Source organism: Onychostoma macrolepis, chromosome 24 (assembly GCF_012432095.1).
Source record: "Onychostoma macrolepis isolate SWU-2019 chromosome 24, ASM1243209v1, whole genome shotgun sequence".
In the NCBI taxonomy this organism is placed as follows: domain Eukaryota; kingdom Metazoa; phylum Chordata; class Actinopteri; order Cypriniformes; family Cyprinidae; genus Onychostoma; species Onychostoma macrolepis.
This window is the reverse complement of record NC_081178.1, coordinates 15,036,283-15,049,152: the sequence shown is the minus strand read 5'-3', so window position 1 is coordinate 15,049,152 and position 12,870 is coordinate 15,036,283. Positions and strand designations below refer to the sequence as shown.

General features: G+C 36.3%; 1 protein-coding gene across 1 annotated transcript in view; it reads right to left on the bottom strand.

The window, feature by feature from the left end:
• rttn (rotatin) overlaps nucleotides 1–12,870 on the bottom strand; it is a 78,032-nt gene that overhangs the window by 7,451 nt on the left and 57,711 nt on the right. Inside the window, exons 36-45 of the mRNA XM_058765158.1 lie at nucleotides 12,588–12,783; nucleotides 12,035–12,122; nucleotides 10,742–10,892; nucleotides 10,488–10,625; nucleotides 10,250–10,261; nucleotides 9,691–9,875; nucleotides 8,386–8,491; nucleotides 7,782–7,879; nucleotides 3,678–3,758; nucleotides 2,368–2,494 (exon numbers count right to left, since the gene is read on the bottom strand). Of these exons, the coding sequence (XP_058621141.1) occupies nucleotides 2,368–2,494; nucleotides 3,678–3,758; nucleotides 7,782–7,879; nucleotides 8,386–8,491; nucleotides 9,691–9,875; nucleotides 10,250–10,261; nucleotides 10,488–10,625; nucleotides 10,742–10,892; nucleotides 12,035–12,122; nucleotides 12,588–12,783 (1,182 nt within the window). The remainder of the gene's footprint in view (nucleotides 1–2,367; nucleotides 2,495–3,677; nucleotides 3,759–7,781; nucleotides 7,880–8,385; nucleotides 8,492–9,690; nucleotides 9,876–10,249; nucleotides 10,262–10,487; nucleotides 10,626–10,741; nucleotides 10,893–12,034; nucleotides 12,123–12,587; nucleotides 12,784–12,870) is intronic.

Sequence of the window (12,870 nt, the reverse complement as noted above, 5' to 3'; positions counted from 1 at the left end):
TAATATAAACATGCAATTTCTTTCCCAGCTTCTTTACCTTCACAGAAATAACCGACTGTTTTTGTAACTTGTGTGTTTAAACATAAACTTGTGTGTATGGACAGTTTAAGCGCAATAAGACATGAAAGAGAACTTTGTTTAGTACTCACATGCCAAGTGACAGCCGTTTTCTGTGCGTGTGCTCAGAAAACCGTATATCAGTAGTTTAAACTAATATTGTTTAAAATGCATGATTTCAGTGTGATGGACATGGTAATCAAAACCAAACAGATGTTTTTTTTAGCAGAGTATCTGAGGAACGAGCTGTAAAGGCACAACCCTATTCTGGGAAAGGGGGTGGGGAACAGCAGTTCATTTGCATTTAAAGAGACATGCATGAAAACAGCGTGTTTCTGCTTCCACTCAAAACAGGCATTTTAAAAAAGATATAATAAATGATCTGTGGGGCATTTTGAGCTGAAACTTCAAAGACACATTCTGGGGACACCTGAGACTTACATTACATACTGTAAAAAGGGGCATAATAGTTCTCCTTTAATTTGTGTTCCAAAGATAAACGAAGATCTTACTGGTTTGGAACAACATAAGGGTGAGCAATGACAGAATTTTTATTTTGGGGTGAACTATCACTTCAATGTTGTGGCTGATTAATATATATATATTAGGGGTGTAATGATTCACTCGTTTTCTCGATGCATCAATTGCAAACCCTGACGATGCATATGCATCGATCTTGAAACATGGATTTTTGAATCGTGAATCGTCGATTTCGGACAGTGATCGATTTAATTGTTAAGAATCGAATGAATCACGATGTCTATCACAATTCAATTCTTTCAAGATATACACACATTGAATTACTACAAGCACGAATTAATGGAGACCTTGAATGGTGCTGTTCGTGCCCTCACATCTCTCCTTGATCTCTCCTTAAGTACTCGTGGCCAGTACTGCTAAAGTAAAGTAGTTTTACTTTTCGGTAGTTTTTCAATGGCTCTCGGTCATACTGTTGCCATTACCTGAGTGTAACAATATGTGTGGAATCTCCATCTGTTCTTGCATATTTTCAGAGTTAGAAAGTACTGAAACACTGAGCAGTCGAAGGCTGCACATTTATTGCATGGACGGAGCAAAAATTTAAGTGTCTAAAGCAGTGTTTCTCAACCCTGGTCCTAGGCGCCCCTCAACACTGCACATTTTGTATGTCTCCCTTATCTGACACACCCATTTCAGGTCCTGGAGTTTCTTCTAACGAGCTAATGAGTTGAATCAGGTGTGTTTGTTCTATTGAATGATAAATTACTTTTAACAATGTCGTTGAACCAAATGTATGAAGGAAACTGTTAACCATAGCATTAACAACAACACTGAAATAAGAGCGTGAGGTTTATCTGTTAATCAGATGCATGAAAGTATAGCGTTCGTTGCTATAGCAAACAGACCTCGGAAGCGTTTTCTTTCAGAATCATCATACGCCGATGGAGAGGCAAAGTTAAATACCATAGCATTTTATTTTATGAAAATGAGATAAAGAAGTTTTCGCACTGAAAGAGAAGTGATCTCACACTCATAGAACTTAAGACGTGCAAGGAAATGCCTAATATGGACAAAGGCATCTATTGCTGCAGCTAAGATGAATAAAAAGTAGAATTAACTTTTTTACTTGGCTTACATAAATTTCTACATATGCCATAGCACCATTAAACTAGCATCTAACAATGGACAAAAGTGTTTTTTTTCTCTCTCTCTCTCTCTCTCTCTAACCATAAAGGCTGCTGTGTAATTTGCCCCCTGACTAAGCATTTAAAGAATTTAGTGGAAGCATTTAAATAATCCTGTGAATGCACTTAAAGAATGCAGCATCGAATCGTTAATTGAATTGAATTGTGAATTGAATTGAATTGTGAATTGAATTGTTCTGAATTTGCAAAAATCATTCTTGAATCGAATCGAAAACCTAAGAATCATGAATCGAATTGATTCGCTGTCCGAAGATTCACAGCCCTAATAAATATATATATATTTAATATTTATAAGCTGCAAAATGGCAAAATTGCTCAATCCAGACAAAGTAATCATTTACACCTGAAGTACCTCCCCTTAACACAAATGCTCCATCCCAGTTTCCAGTAATCTGGCAGCACACTTCGACTATGACACAATCCCTTCTGTAGCTGTCGGGCTCATGTCAGCCTTGTATTTAGTACACAATGGCACTTACTGTACCACCACATGACTCATGAGACGGTTACAGTGAGCACAAAGCTCATACATTATCTCAGCACCCTGTCTCTCGCCTTCTAATCCTCTTTTACTCTGTCATTCCTCTTTTCTCGCTCTCTTTCCTCCACCTCTCAGAAGACTGACCTACTGTGCAGTTAGCCGTGTAGACACAGAGCATTTCCAGGGCTGCTGTCATGGTGAGATCGTCGAGCAGGAACCAGGGCCACAGAGCCATCAGCACCGCTGCCAGACGCAGCTCTGTAGTCACAGCCTGTTGAGACAAAACTTGGCGGTATCAGTCAATACTGCATATTTAAGTGCATATTTTGAAAATTTCAAAATGAAATATATTTCTAAATTAATTCATACTACAATTTTTTTCACATTATTATACTAGCTCAATGATAATTTGTCAGGGACTGCAATCTGCCTGTGGCACATGTAAATAATATGATTAATATTATATTATATTATATATATTAATTATATATATATATATATATATATATATATATATATATATATATATATATATATATATATATATATATATATTTTTTTTTTTTTTTTTTTTTCCCCACATTATTATACTAGCTACCATCAGGTACTGCAATCTGCCTGAATGGCTAAATCTGACACATTTACACGTACAGCTGATGTCAACAAACTTAATATAGATGAGGTATTTTTTCTATTTACTTGTATGTCATATGACCAAAAGGAAAAAAAAGGAAATAATTAATAATTTATTATATATATATATATATATATATATTTATATATATATATATATATATATATATATATATATATATATATATATATATATATATATATATTAAAAAGAATATATATTATACGTTTAATATATATATATTAAAACAACTTAAATTATATAATTAAAAAAAACATTTTAAATAATTAATTAAATTACACACACACACACACACACACACACACACACACAAACACACTTCAAGCATTTAAAACGATAGAATTTTAATATCAGCAATAACATGAAAATAATAATCAGCATACCTAATGAAATCTAAATAGGGCTATAAAGAAGGGAAATTAAATGTTGACAAAATGTTAATTCTTGAGAGAACAGTTTCATCAAAACCTAAGCCTGAACATTAATTGAAAGGCTGTAAATTGCGTGAAAGTTTAACTGGTGAAATATTCATATTCACAATCTCAGGTTGATTAACTCCCTTTGTACTTCACAGAAATGATCACATGACTGATTACATGCACACAGTCTTGCTAGGTGTCGTGTAGATTTTCTTGTAAAGACTGCACCTTACAAGAAAATCTGCATGATGCTAGCAAGATTTCAAACCCGCAGTGTTTCACACCCACAAAGACCCCCTGTGAGAGCGTCTGCGGATAATGTACAATGAATGTAACTACTCAAATAATCAGCACGGGGAAGATTATTTGAAATGACGTACTTTGCATTCATTATGTTGATACAGGCAATTTCGCAGTATCTCTAGAATCATCTTAAGTTCTCTCATGCTGTTCTCCACCTGCTGACATTGAACAAAGACGGAGCAGTTAGAACAAGATATCATGCTGATAGTGGTAATTTTAATACCGTCTTTTTTATATATGCATACATTTGTGCCACATTTCCATGTCTGTATTAATTATAATTGTAACACTTCATAATAAGTTTTATTAATAGGTCTTAAGAAATTTACATGTTTCTTAACAAATGCACGTAGTGCAACATGATTTACTGACATATGGAATGTTCCTGGATCAACATCCTTTGTCATTCCTAGAAATACATTCATTTCAACCATCATAGGCCTAACCCTAAATTAAGACGGCATAATTAGTTAACCGTCTTGTCATTCCAGGACAAATAAAGGATTTTGATCCAGAAATATTCTTCAATCACTGTGATCAGTTTACATATTTTCAAAAACAAATAAATGTAAGACAACAGTATTTTTTTTTGTATCTATATGTAAAAAAATCCTGATTGTAATAAAGTAAATTATTTTTAAAATATGTTTAAGTTTTAATAGTGCTGGGCAATGATTAATCGCGATTAATCACATCCAAAATAAAAGTTTTGTGTACATAATATGTGTGTGTGCATGGACTGATACACAAAAACTTTTATTTTGGATGTGATTAATCGCGATTAATCATTGCCCAGCACTATTAAAACTTAAACATATTTAAAAAATAATTTACTTTATTACAATCAGGATTTTTTTACATATAGATACAAAAAAAAATACTGTTATCTTACATTTATTTGTTTTTGAAAATATGTAAACTGATCACAGTGATTGAAGAATATTTAAATTACTAGGATTTACCTGTAAAAGTGATGAAATAAAGAAATGCATGACAAACTAGTTTAAGAAAACAGAATCTTTCACACTTCCGCCAGGTATGAGACATAATCATTATTCTTTTGTTTTCATTCAGCCATTATCAGCCTTTAAACTGGCAATAAAACGTTTACCAAGCCACATTGCTTCAATCCCAGTATACATTTACCCAACTATTATCAAAAGTATTTCTAAATAAATACAACAAAACATTTCTTTTCATTCTGCAGCTGCATTAGAGCTAATATTAGCATCATGCTACATAACACAGTTTATGAGATTAATAGTACACTTTTACTCAGAACTCACTTCAAACCACCATTGAGTGTTTGTAATAACTTCCTTTTACGATCACATGTGAAATTTGGTCGTTTACTGTTGTTAAAATATGCTATTTATAACCTTTTATATCACTGCACAAATTAGAATTTCAGATGTACACATTCAAAAAAAAAATCACATACAAATATCCTATCGTAATCATGTGTTTATTATCTTATATAATATATAGTGGCAGTTGTCATGTTTATTTCTGCTGCTCTGCTGAAACTCACGTTGTTTGATGTTACAACCGCCTCTCCGTTCTTAAGTTGCCAGGTATGTTACATTCCAAGTATAATACACATTAGTAAAATGATCTATTTTAATTTTTATTTGTCTATATACACTTTGGGCAGTCGTGGTACATTATAAAAGTAGGCCAAAAAACCGCAAACCACTGCTCTCTGTAATTTTTCCCACGACTGTATTTTCAAAATAGCCCACTTGTGCCGCTGTCGTTACCCTGGCAACACTGGTGCTGTACCCTCATCACACAATGATAGGTAACCTTCCGCGCTGCGATGACGGGAAGTTGGGGTCAAACCTTATCAAGCGATTAATCTGCGTTAAAAAAATATTAACACGTTAAATTTTTTTTATTAATCGCATGCGTTAACGTTGACACCCCTTATATATTTATATTTATATATAAAGATACACATACCGTATATATTTAGAAAATATTTACATGTACAGGTGCTGGTCATATAATTAGAATATCATCAAAAAGTTGATTTATTTCACTAATTCCATTCAAAAAGTGAAACTTGTATATTATATTCATTCATTACACACAGACTGATATATTTCAAATGTTTATTTCTTTTAATTTTGATGATTAGAGCTTACAGCTCATGAAAGTCAAAAATCAGTATCTCAAAATATTAGAATATTTACATTTGAGTTTGAATAAATGACCATCCCTACAGTATAAATTCTGGGTATCTCTTGTTCTTTGAAACCATAATAATGGGGAAGACTGCTGACTTGGCAATGATCCAGAAGATGAACATTGACACCCTCCACAAAGAGGGTAAGTCACAGAAGGTCATTACTGAAAGGTGTGGCTGTTTACATAGTGCTGTATCAAAGCATATTAAATGCAAAGTTGATGAAGGAAGAATTTGGGTAGGAAAAGGTGCACAAGCAACAGGGATGACCGCAAAGCTTGAGAATACAGTCAAGCAAAGCCGATTCAAACACTTGGGAGAGCTTCACAAGGAGAGAACTGAAGCTGGAGTCAGTGCATCAAGAGTCACCATGCTCAGATGTCTTCAGGAAAAGGGCTACCAAGCCACTTCTGAACCAGAGACAACGTCAGAAGCATCTTAACTGGGCTGTGGAGAAAAAGAACTGGACTGTTGCTCAGTGGTCCAAAGTCCTCTTTTCAGATGAAAGTAAATTGTACATTTCATTTGGAAATCAAGGTCCCAGAGTCTGAAGGAAGAGTGGAGAGGCACAGAATCCATGTTGCTTGAAGTCCAGTGTGAAGTTTCCACAGTCAGTGATGATTTGGGCTGCCATGTCATCTGCTGGTGTTGGTCCACTGTGTTTTCTGATGTCCACAGTCAACGCAGCCATCTACCAGGAAATTTTAGAGCACTTCATGCTTCCTTCTGTTGACAAGCTTTATGGAGAAGCTGATTTCATTTTCCAGCAGGACTTGGCACCTGCCCACACTGCCAAAGGTACCAAAAGCTGGTTCAATGACCATAGTGTTACTGTGCTTGATTGGCCAGCAAACTCGCCTGACCTGATTCTCTATGGGGTATTGTCAAGAGGAAGATGAGAGACACCAGACCCAACAATGCAGATGAGCTGAAAGCCACTATCAGAGCAACCTGGGCTCTCATAACACCTGAGCAGTGCCACAGACTGATCGACTCCATGCCACGCCGCATTGCTGCAGTAACCAGCATGTAGGAAGCCATTTTGTCATCATGTGACAAGAAAACCGTAAAACAGGAAATTATACGACAGAGGAACCTCATGTCCTCATGTTACCCTCAAATTACACTGAACATACCTTTTGTTTTTGCCCCCATTTTTCATGAGCTTAACTCAAAGATCTAAGACTTTTTCTATGTACGCAAAAGGCCTATATCTATCAAATGTTGTTCACAAATCTGTCTAAATCTGTGTTAGTGAGCACGTCTCCTTTGCCGAGATACTCCATCCACCTCAGAGGTGGATGCTGATTAGACAGCATGATTATTTCACAGGTGTGCCTTAGGCTGGCCACAATAAAAGGCAAAGGAGAAGTGCTCACTAACACAGATTTAGACAGATTTGTGAACAACATTTGATAGATATAGGCCTTTTGTGTACATAGAAAAAGTCTTAGATCTTTGAGTTCAGCTCATGACAAATGGGGGCAAAAACAAAAGTGTTGCGTTTATAATTTTGTTCAGTGTATATTACTTCAGGTTTTCCTTTGGTATGAAAATGTAAAAAAAAAAATAAAATAAAATAAAATAAAATAAAATGTTTGCAAATAATTAAGATGTGAACATTGGCATGTATTAAAGATACAAATAAATGTTTTAAACTGTACTATTAGATTGTAACTACAAACAAACAAACAAATAAATAAAAACATGAGTTTCAGATTTTTAAAAAGACCATCTTTGACATTTTCATGACATTTATAGCAATTTCACTAATAATCTGCATTATATAAGTAATAATGATTGTTGTATTATTAATTCAAGTTATTATAAAACATTAGGAAATTAACTGGTTAAATCAACTGAACCAGAGGATCGTTCAGTTTTGTCATTTTTTTGTCACATTTGTCTCTCTCCCTCCCCCCTCTCAACAAGTTTTCAGTGTTTCTGATGTTGAAGCTGTCATGTTGTGTCATGTTGCTGGAACCCTCCGTACCTTCCTCCTGTGAGCACTCTTGCCCGTTTTCACAGACTCCAGGTGAAGCTCTGCGTAAATGTGCTTCATGCGTTCCACACAGCTGTCAATCACACCAGCTGAAGAGGGAGAAAAGACATGTATCTGTCTATGTACTCATCCATCAGACAGTTAGACACAAATATAGCATCACCTGGGACTAAAATTAATCTGTATGTGAGATTTCCTCCTAGTTGAGGGAATAGCAGCTTTTTAACTGCTACCTTTAAGAGGGACATATTCTATACTTCTAGGATTTTTCTTGAAGTTTACTCAAATGTTAGTCAAGTTATTTGCACCAAAAAGGTTTCTTCAACCTGTTTCACTCTCAGAACAAAACAGGATGTTTATGCTACTATACCTATAGGATGCTGAATATTCAATATGTAGTTGTACTGTAGGTGATCATATGCAAATGTGCTCATAGTTGTGACATCAAAACCAATAGTGTTTGATTTCCATAAATGGTTTGGGTGGAATGGGGAGGAAGCCATGCGTTGTGAATTCTAGTAAATGTCTACATTGTATGTCACAAGTTAGCTCCTCATTGTGTGTTTGTGTTAAAGATCAGTGACGTAATCTTTACCTTTACATGCATAACTCTGAGCGCTGGAGCTGCAGGCTAACAGAGACATGAGTGCTTTGGCCGTCATCTTTTTCAAGGGGTCCTGGAATGGAATCTTCTCATATTGCTGAAAATTTAACAGGAAGCACAAAATGTTTGCATCTTGTTCTGAATAAACTGAACAATTTTTGTAATGATTTAATGATTATTTCTTAAAATATAAATAAATGTAAGAATGCACATGTAAGCACAGTGAAGCAGTTTGGTTTTAAAATACTACTAAATTAATTAAATCAAAGTCAGTATGGTGGGGTGGGCGATATGACCAAAGTCTTATATCAAGATGTGAGTAATTTTATGTCCCGGTAACAATATATATCAAAATATAGTTGTTTTTGCTTTAAATAAGGTCTTTATGATATCGAAGTTACTGATACCATAGAAATTTCACAATTCTTGTCACCAGTGTCAATATCACAAAAAAACTAATACTTAGATTAAATAAAAAAGCTACCTAAAGACAAGTAAACAGTTAGCGATTAAATGAGAATAAGAAACAAACTATAAGCAATAGGTCAAAAAACTACAGTTGAACAAATGCATAAGAAATGCTACATTGTATAAAAGTAACCAAATGTATAAAAACACAGCATATTCTTCACTGTGTAAATTAAATAATAAATTAAAAATGTATATTTATTCTTATTAAATTTACAAAAGTGATTTGGTCAAGAGAAGTGAGAGATTTTCTCTCTTTTGTTGTTTAAATAACCTGAATGACAGACAGCAGGAATTTTAGACTGCTTTCACTTTAAGAGCTGCCCATATCCAATATACTGTTAGACATATGTTTTTTTTCTCAGCTGTTTGCTTTCACTTAAGACCTAAATTACTGTGTTTATGAGGATACTTGCAAATACCGCCATTTTGACACATACAAGTGTGTATTTAACAGTTTAAGGCCTATAAAGTGGCAAAAAAAACTCAGTTCAATACTCCATTTTTGTCATTATGCAACAAAAAAAAACAAAAAACCATAAAACAGGATCCTCATGTCCTCATCCTCATATATATATATTATTTTTTAACGTTACAAATCAGAATTTTTCTTTGTCATTATTGGGTATGGAGTGTAGACTGATGTGAAAAAATAAGCATAATTTTAAGATTTTTAGATCTGACTTTTAGTCATACTTTTTGTCACTGACCCATACATAGAAGGAAGTAGCCAATTGAGGGATGTGTAAGGTGGCCAACCAATCAGATCTGAGATTGCCATTTTGAGAATTGTTGTGTGATATGCGTCCACAAATCTGAATCTGTTACCTCTAGTAATATTTCACAAATGACCTCCCCAGGCTCAGAAGAAAGGACTGCAGTTAGCGAGGAGCTGGCCCGATCCTCCGTGTGGCCTCCTGATCTCCTCTTAACCTCCTCTGTGAACAGCACACACAGAAAGTGCAGGGTCGAAGTGTAGAGAGAAGACTCAGCGCCCGATTGGTCCAAACACACTCGAGAGTGTCTGTCGCGAGAGAGAGCAAAGACTAAACATAAAGAATGCTAATATTTACTTTTCCTAGCTCTTCTCAAACTCAAACTCTGGGACGAGAAGATGCAAAAGATGCAAAACTTCACAACAAACAATCTTCACCACCAGGGAACATCTGACGAAAAAGTCTCTCCAAACTCACAGGCTTTTAAAAACAGCTTCCAAAGCCTGGATACCTGCAGGCAAGTCAGCGAGTCTACTGCCCACCCACCTGTTTTAGGATTTTCTACCACATCCATCAGATCTAAAGCAGGCTGATTGTTCTCCCTGTCTCTGTCCCAGTCTGTCATATGCAGCAGGGACACCCAGGCACACATACAGGCATAATGAGCTGGCCTCCCACTGCATCTGTCTCCATCTCCTCAGCTGTCTCCTTCCTTCTCAACATCTATCTAGCACATCCTCTTCCATCTAAACTCCTCAATCTTTCTTTTCCCTCCATCCCTTTGCGCTTTCATCATGTTTGCCACCATTTTCTCTTTGTACTCTTCTGTTTCTTTCTGCCTTCCCTTTCCATTTGCTTGTCTCCACCCTTTGTAACACACTTTGGTTTGGGTATGTGTGTGTGTGTCACCTGAAAAGCGCTGCCAGCGTTTCCCCAGTGCCACACCGACAGATGGGCCGACCGCAGCTTGGTTCCTGCGCAACAAAGTAGCCAGGAGCATCAACACATCCGCCCAGGTGTTGAGCATTGCACCCTGGGCCTGTGCATCTGAGGACCAAAACAAGCAAACACTCATCAAAAAACACTTTCAAATCACTTTTCTTTCATTTGAAGGTCTTGTTTGGAAGATTTTGGTGGGGGGTTGTGGATTTGCTGAAGACTACCCAAGTCAGCGACAGACAGCGTGAGGATGGAAATTAGGTTGTTCAGCAGGGGTTTGAAGATCTCTCGGTGGAACGGCATATCCTCACTGTGTATTGCTGCTGACTGCAGGAGCTTACACAAACTTTGCACATAATACACACTACTCAGCACCTGAGGGAGAAACAGGAGGGTGAGGGGAGAGAACGAGAGAGAGAGTCTGTAGTAACGAGTGCCGAGTTACCTTTTGAAAAACACATACAGCACTTTGGTTTCATAATCCTAAATGACAACAAATAGGTGACTATCTGGCTCTGTGTTCAAGAGAAAGTGGAATTGAACCAGAAACCATAACCACTTTCAGCAAAACTGCTTTTGTCAAGTATGACTGTGTGTACGTCAATGAAAGGTTATGGGCTAAAAAGGGTCAGTTCACCCAAAAATCAAAATTCTATCATTAATTACTAAACCTCATGTCGTTCCAAACCTGTAAGACCTTCGCTCATCTTCGGAACACAAATTAAGATATTTTTGATGAAATCCGACCCTCTTCTGACTTTCTGACCCTCCATATACTGCACCGCAACCGACACGTTCAAGGCCCAGAAAGGTAGTAAGGACATTGTTAAAATAGTCCATCTGACTTCAATGGTTCAACTATAATTTTATGATGCTACGAGAATACGTTTTGTGCGCAAAAATAGCAACTTTATCGTAGTACTCTCATGAATGGTGATAAGGAGGAGAAGAATTGTTGAATAAAGTTGTTATTTTTACAGATTTGGAACAACATGAAGGTGAGCAATTAATGACAGAATTTTCATTTTTGGGTGAACGATCCGTTTAAGATATGATTGCTTTTTTTGATGAGCAGATTTAATTCAGGCTTTTATTTACATCTAAACAATGATTAACATGCACATCAACAGAACACATCAAATATGGTAAACATGGAAGCTCAAATGCGCTTGTGTGACACAAGCTTCTGTCTACTATATTTGCTCTGTATGCATGCGCAAACTCTTCTGACTCATTTTGAATTTTATTTATTTAAATGTAATGTGTCACATTATTTATGTGCAGATTTTGAAGGGAATAGATTTATTCGTGGTAAAATGTGTACTGTACTTTTAGCTAAAATTATCATCAAATTATCAAAAATATTTAATAAGCAAACATGCATGTGATTAAGGATGTATAGAAGTTTGTGAATTATTTTACGAAAATCTGCCAAGCTTTTTGTGGCAGGTGTTCCCTTATCACAGACTGATGTTTAAGTGGAGGTGGAAAATGATAGCTGAACTCCCATAATGCACCTGGTTCCTGGCATCTTCCATAGCAGCTGGCAGGAGAGGTGTCCTTAACTCACTGACACACTGAGATATGGCCGCTGCTTCGACAACACTGAAACAGACAGCACAAAACCAACAGGAAGTCATGCAGGTGAGTTCACAGTCAAAACAGATGAATACAACAAACACACATAAATAGAATCTAACTTTAAACATGTTTTGTGTCATTTTTGACATGTTTCTTGGGTCTTGCTGTTAACCAGCAGAGACAAAACAACCACAATTTGGTATTTAGAAAGAGTGGGCAGATGGCAGGCAGGATGTGGTTGTGTTAAAAGTGTTGTCAGGCAAACCAAGAGAATATATTTATATATGCGTGTGAGTGTGAAAATGAAGTGAGAGGCGTGCGTAGGTTTGCACTATGTCATACTTCTACATGTGTAGTGCATGTCTGTGATTAACAGCTTAGAAAATCTTAATAAATATTCAGTAATTTAATAATAAAACGTCAGTATGATGCTTTAAATAATGGCAGAACTTTGCACAACATCTGTTTGTCTTCATATGTCTCTCTAACCTGGCCATGTTCTCAAGTATTTGGTTCTGTTTGAGGGCAGATAGACTAAACTCAGGAAGCACAGCCAGCAGGTTGTCCAGTAAACCGCACACTGCTAGCAATAGGTGAGGGGTTACTATAGCACCAGGCTCGGTCCTCCCCCCTGGGTGGGACTCTTGAGTGAGGGCGGAGTCTGAGCTGTCCGTGTCACTCTGACCTGTAGCATAAAGAAAGAAATAACAGCAGCCTCAATTCAGTAAAGACACTAAAAATTAAATCTTGTCAAGGCCAAACTGTCAATTCC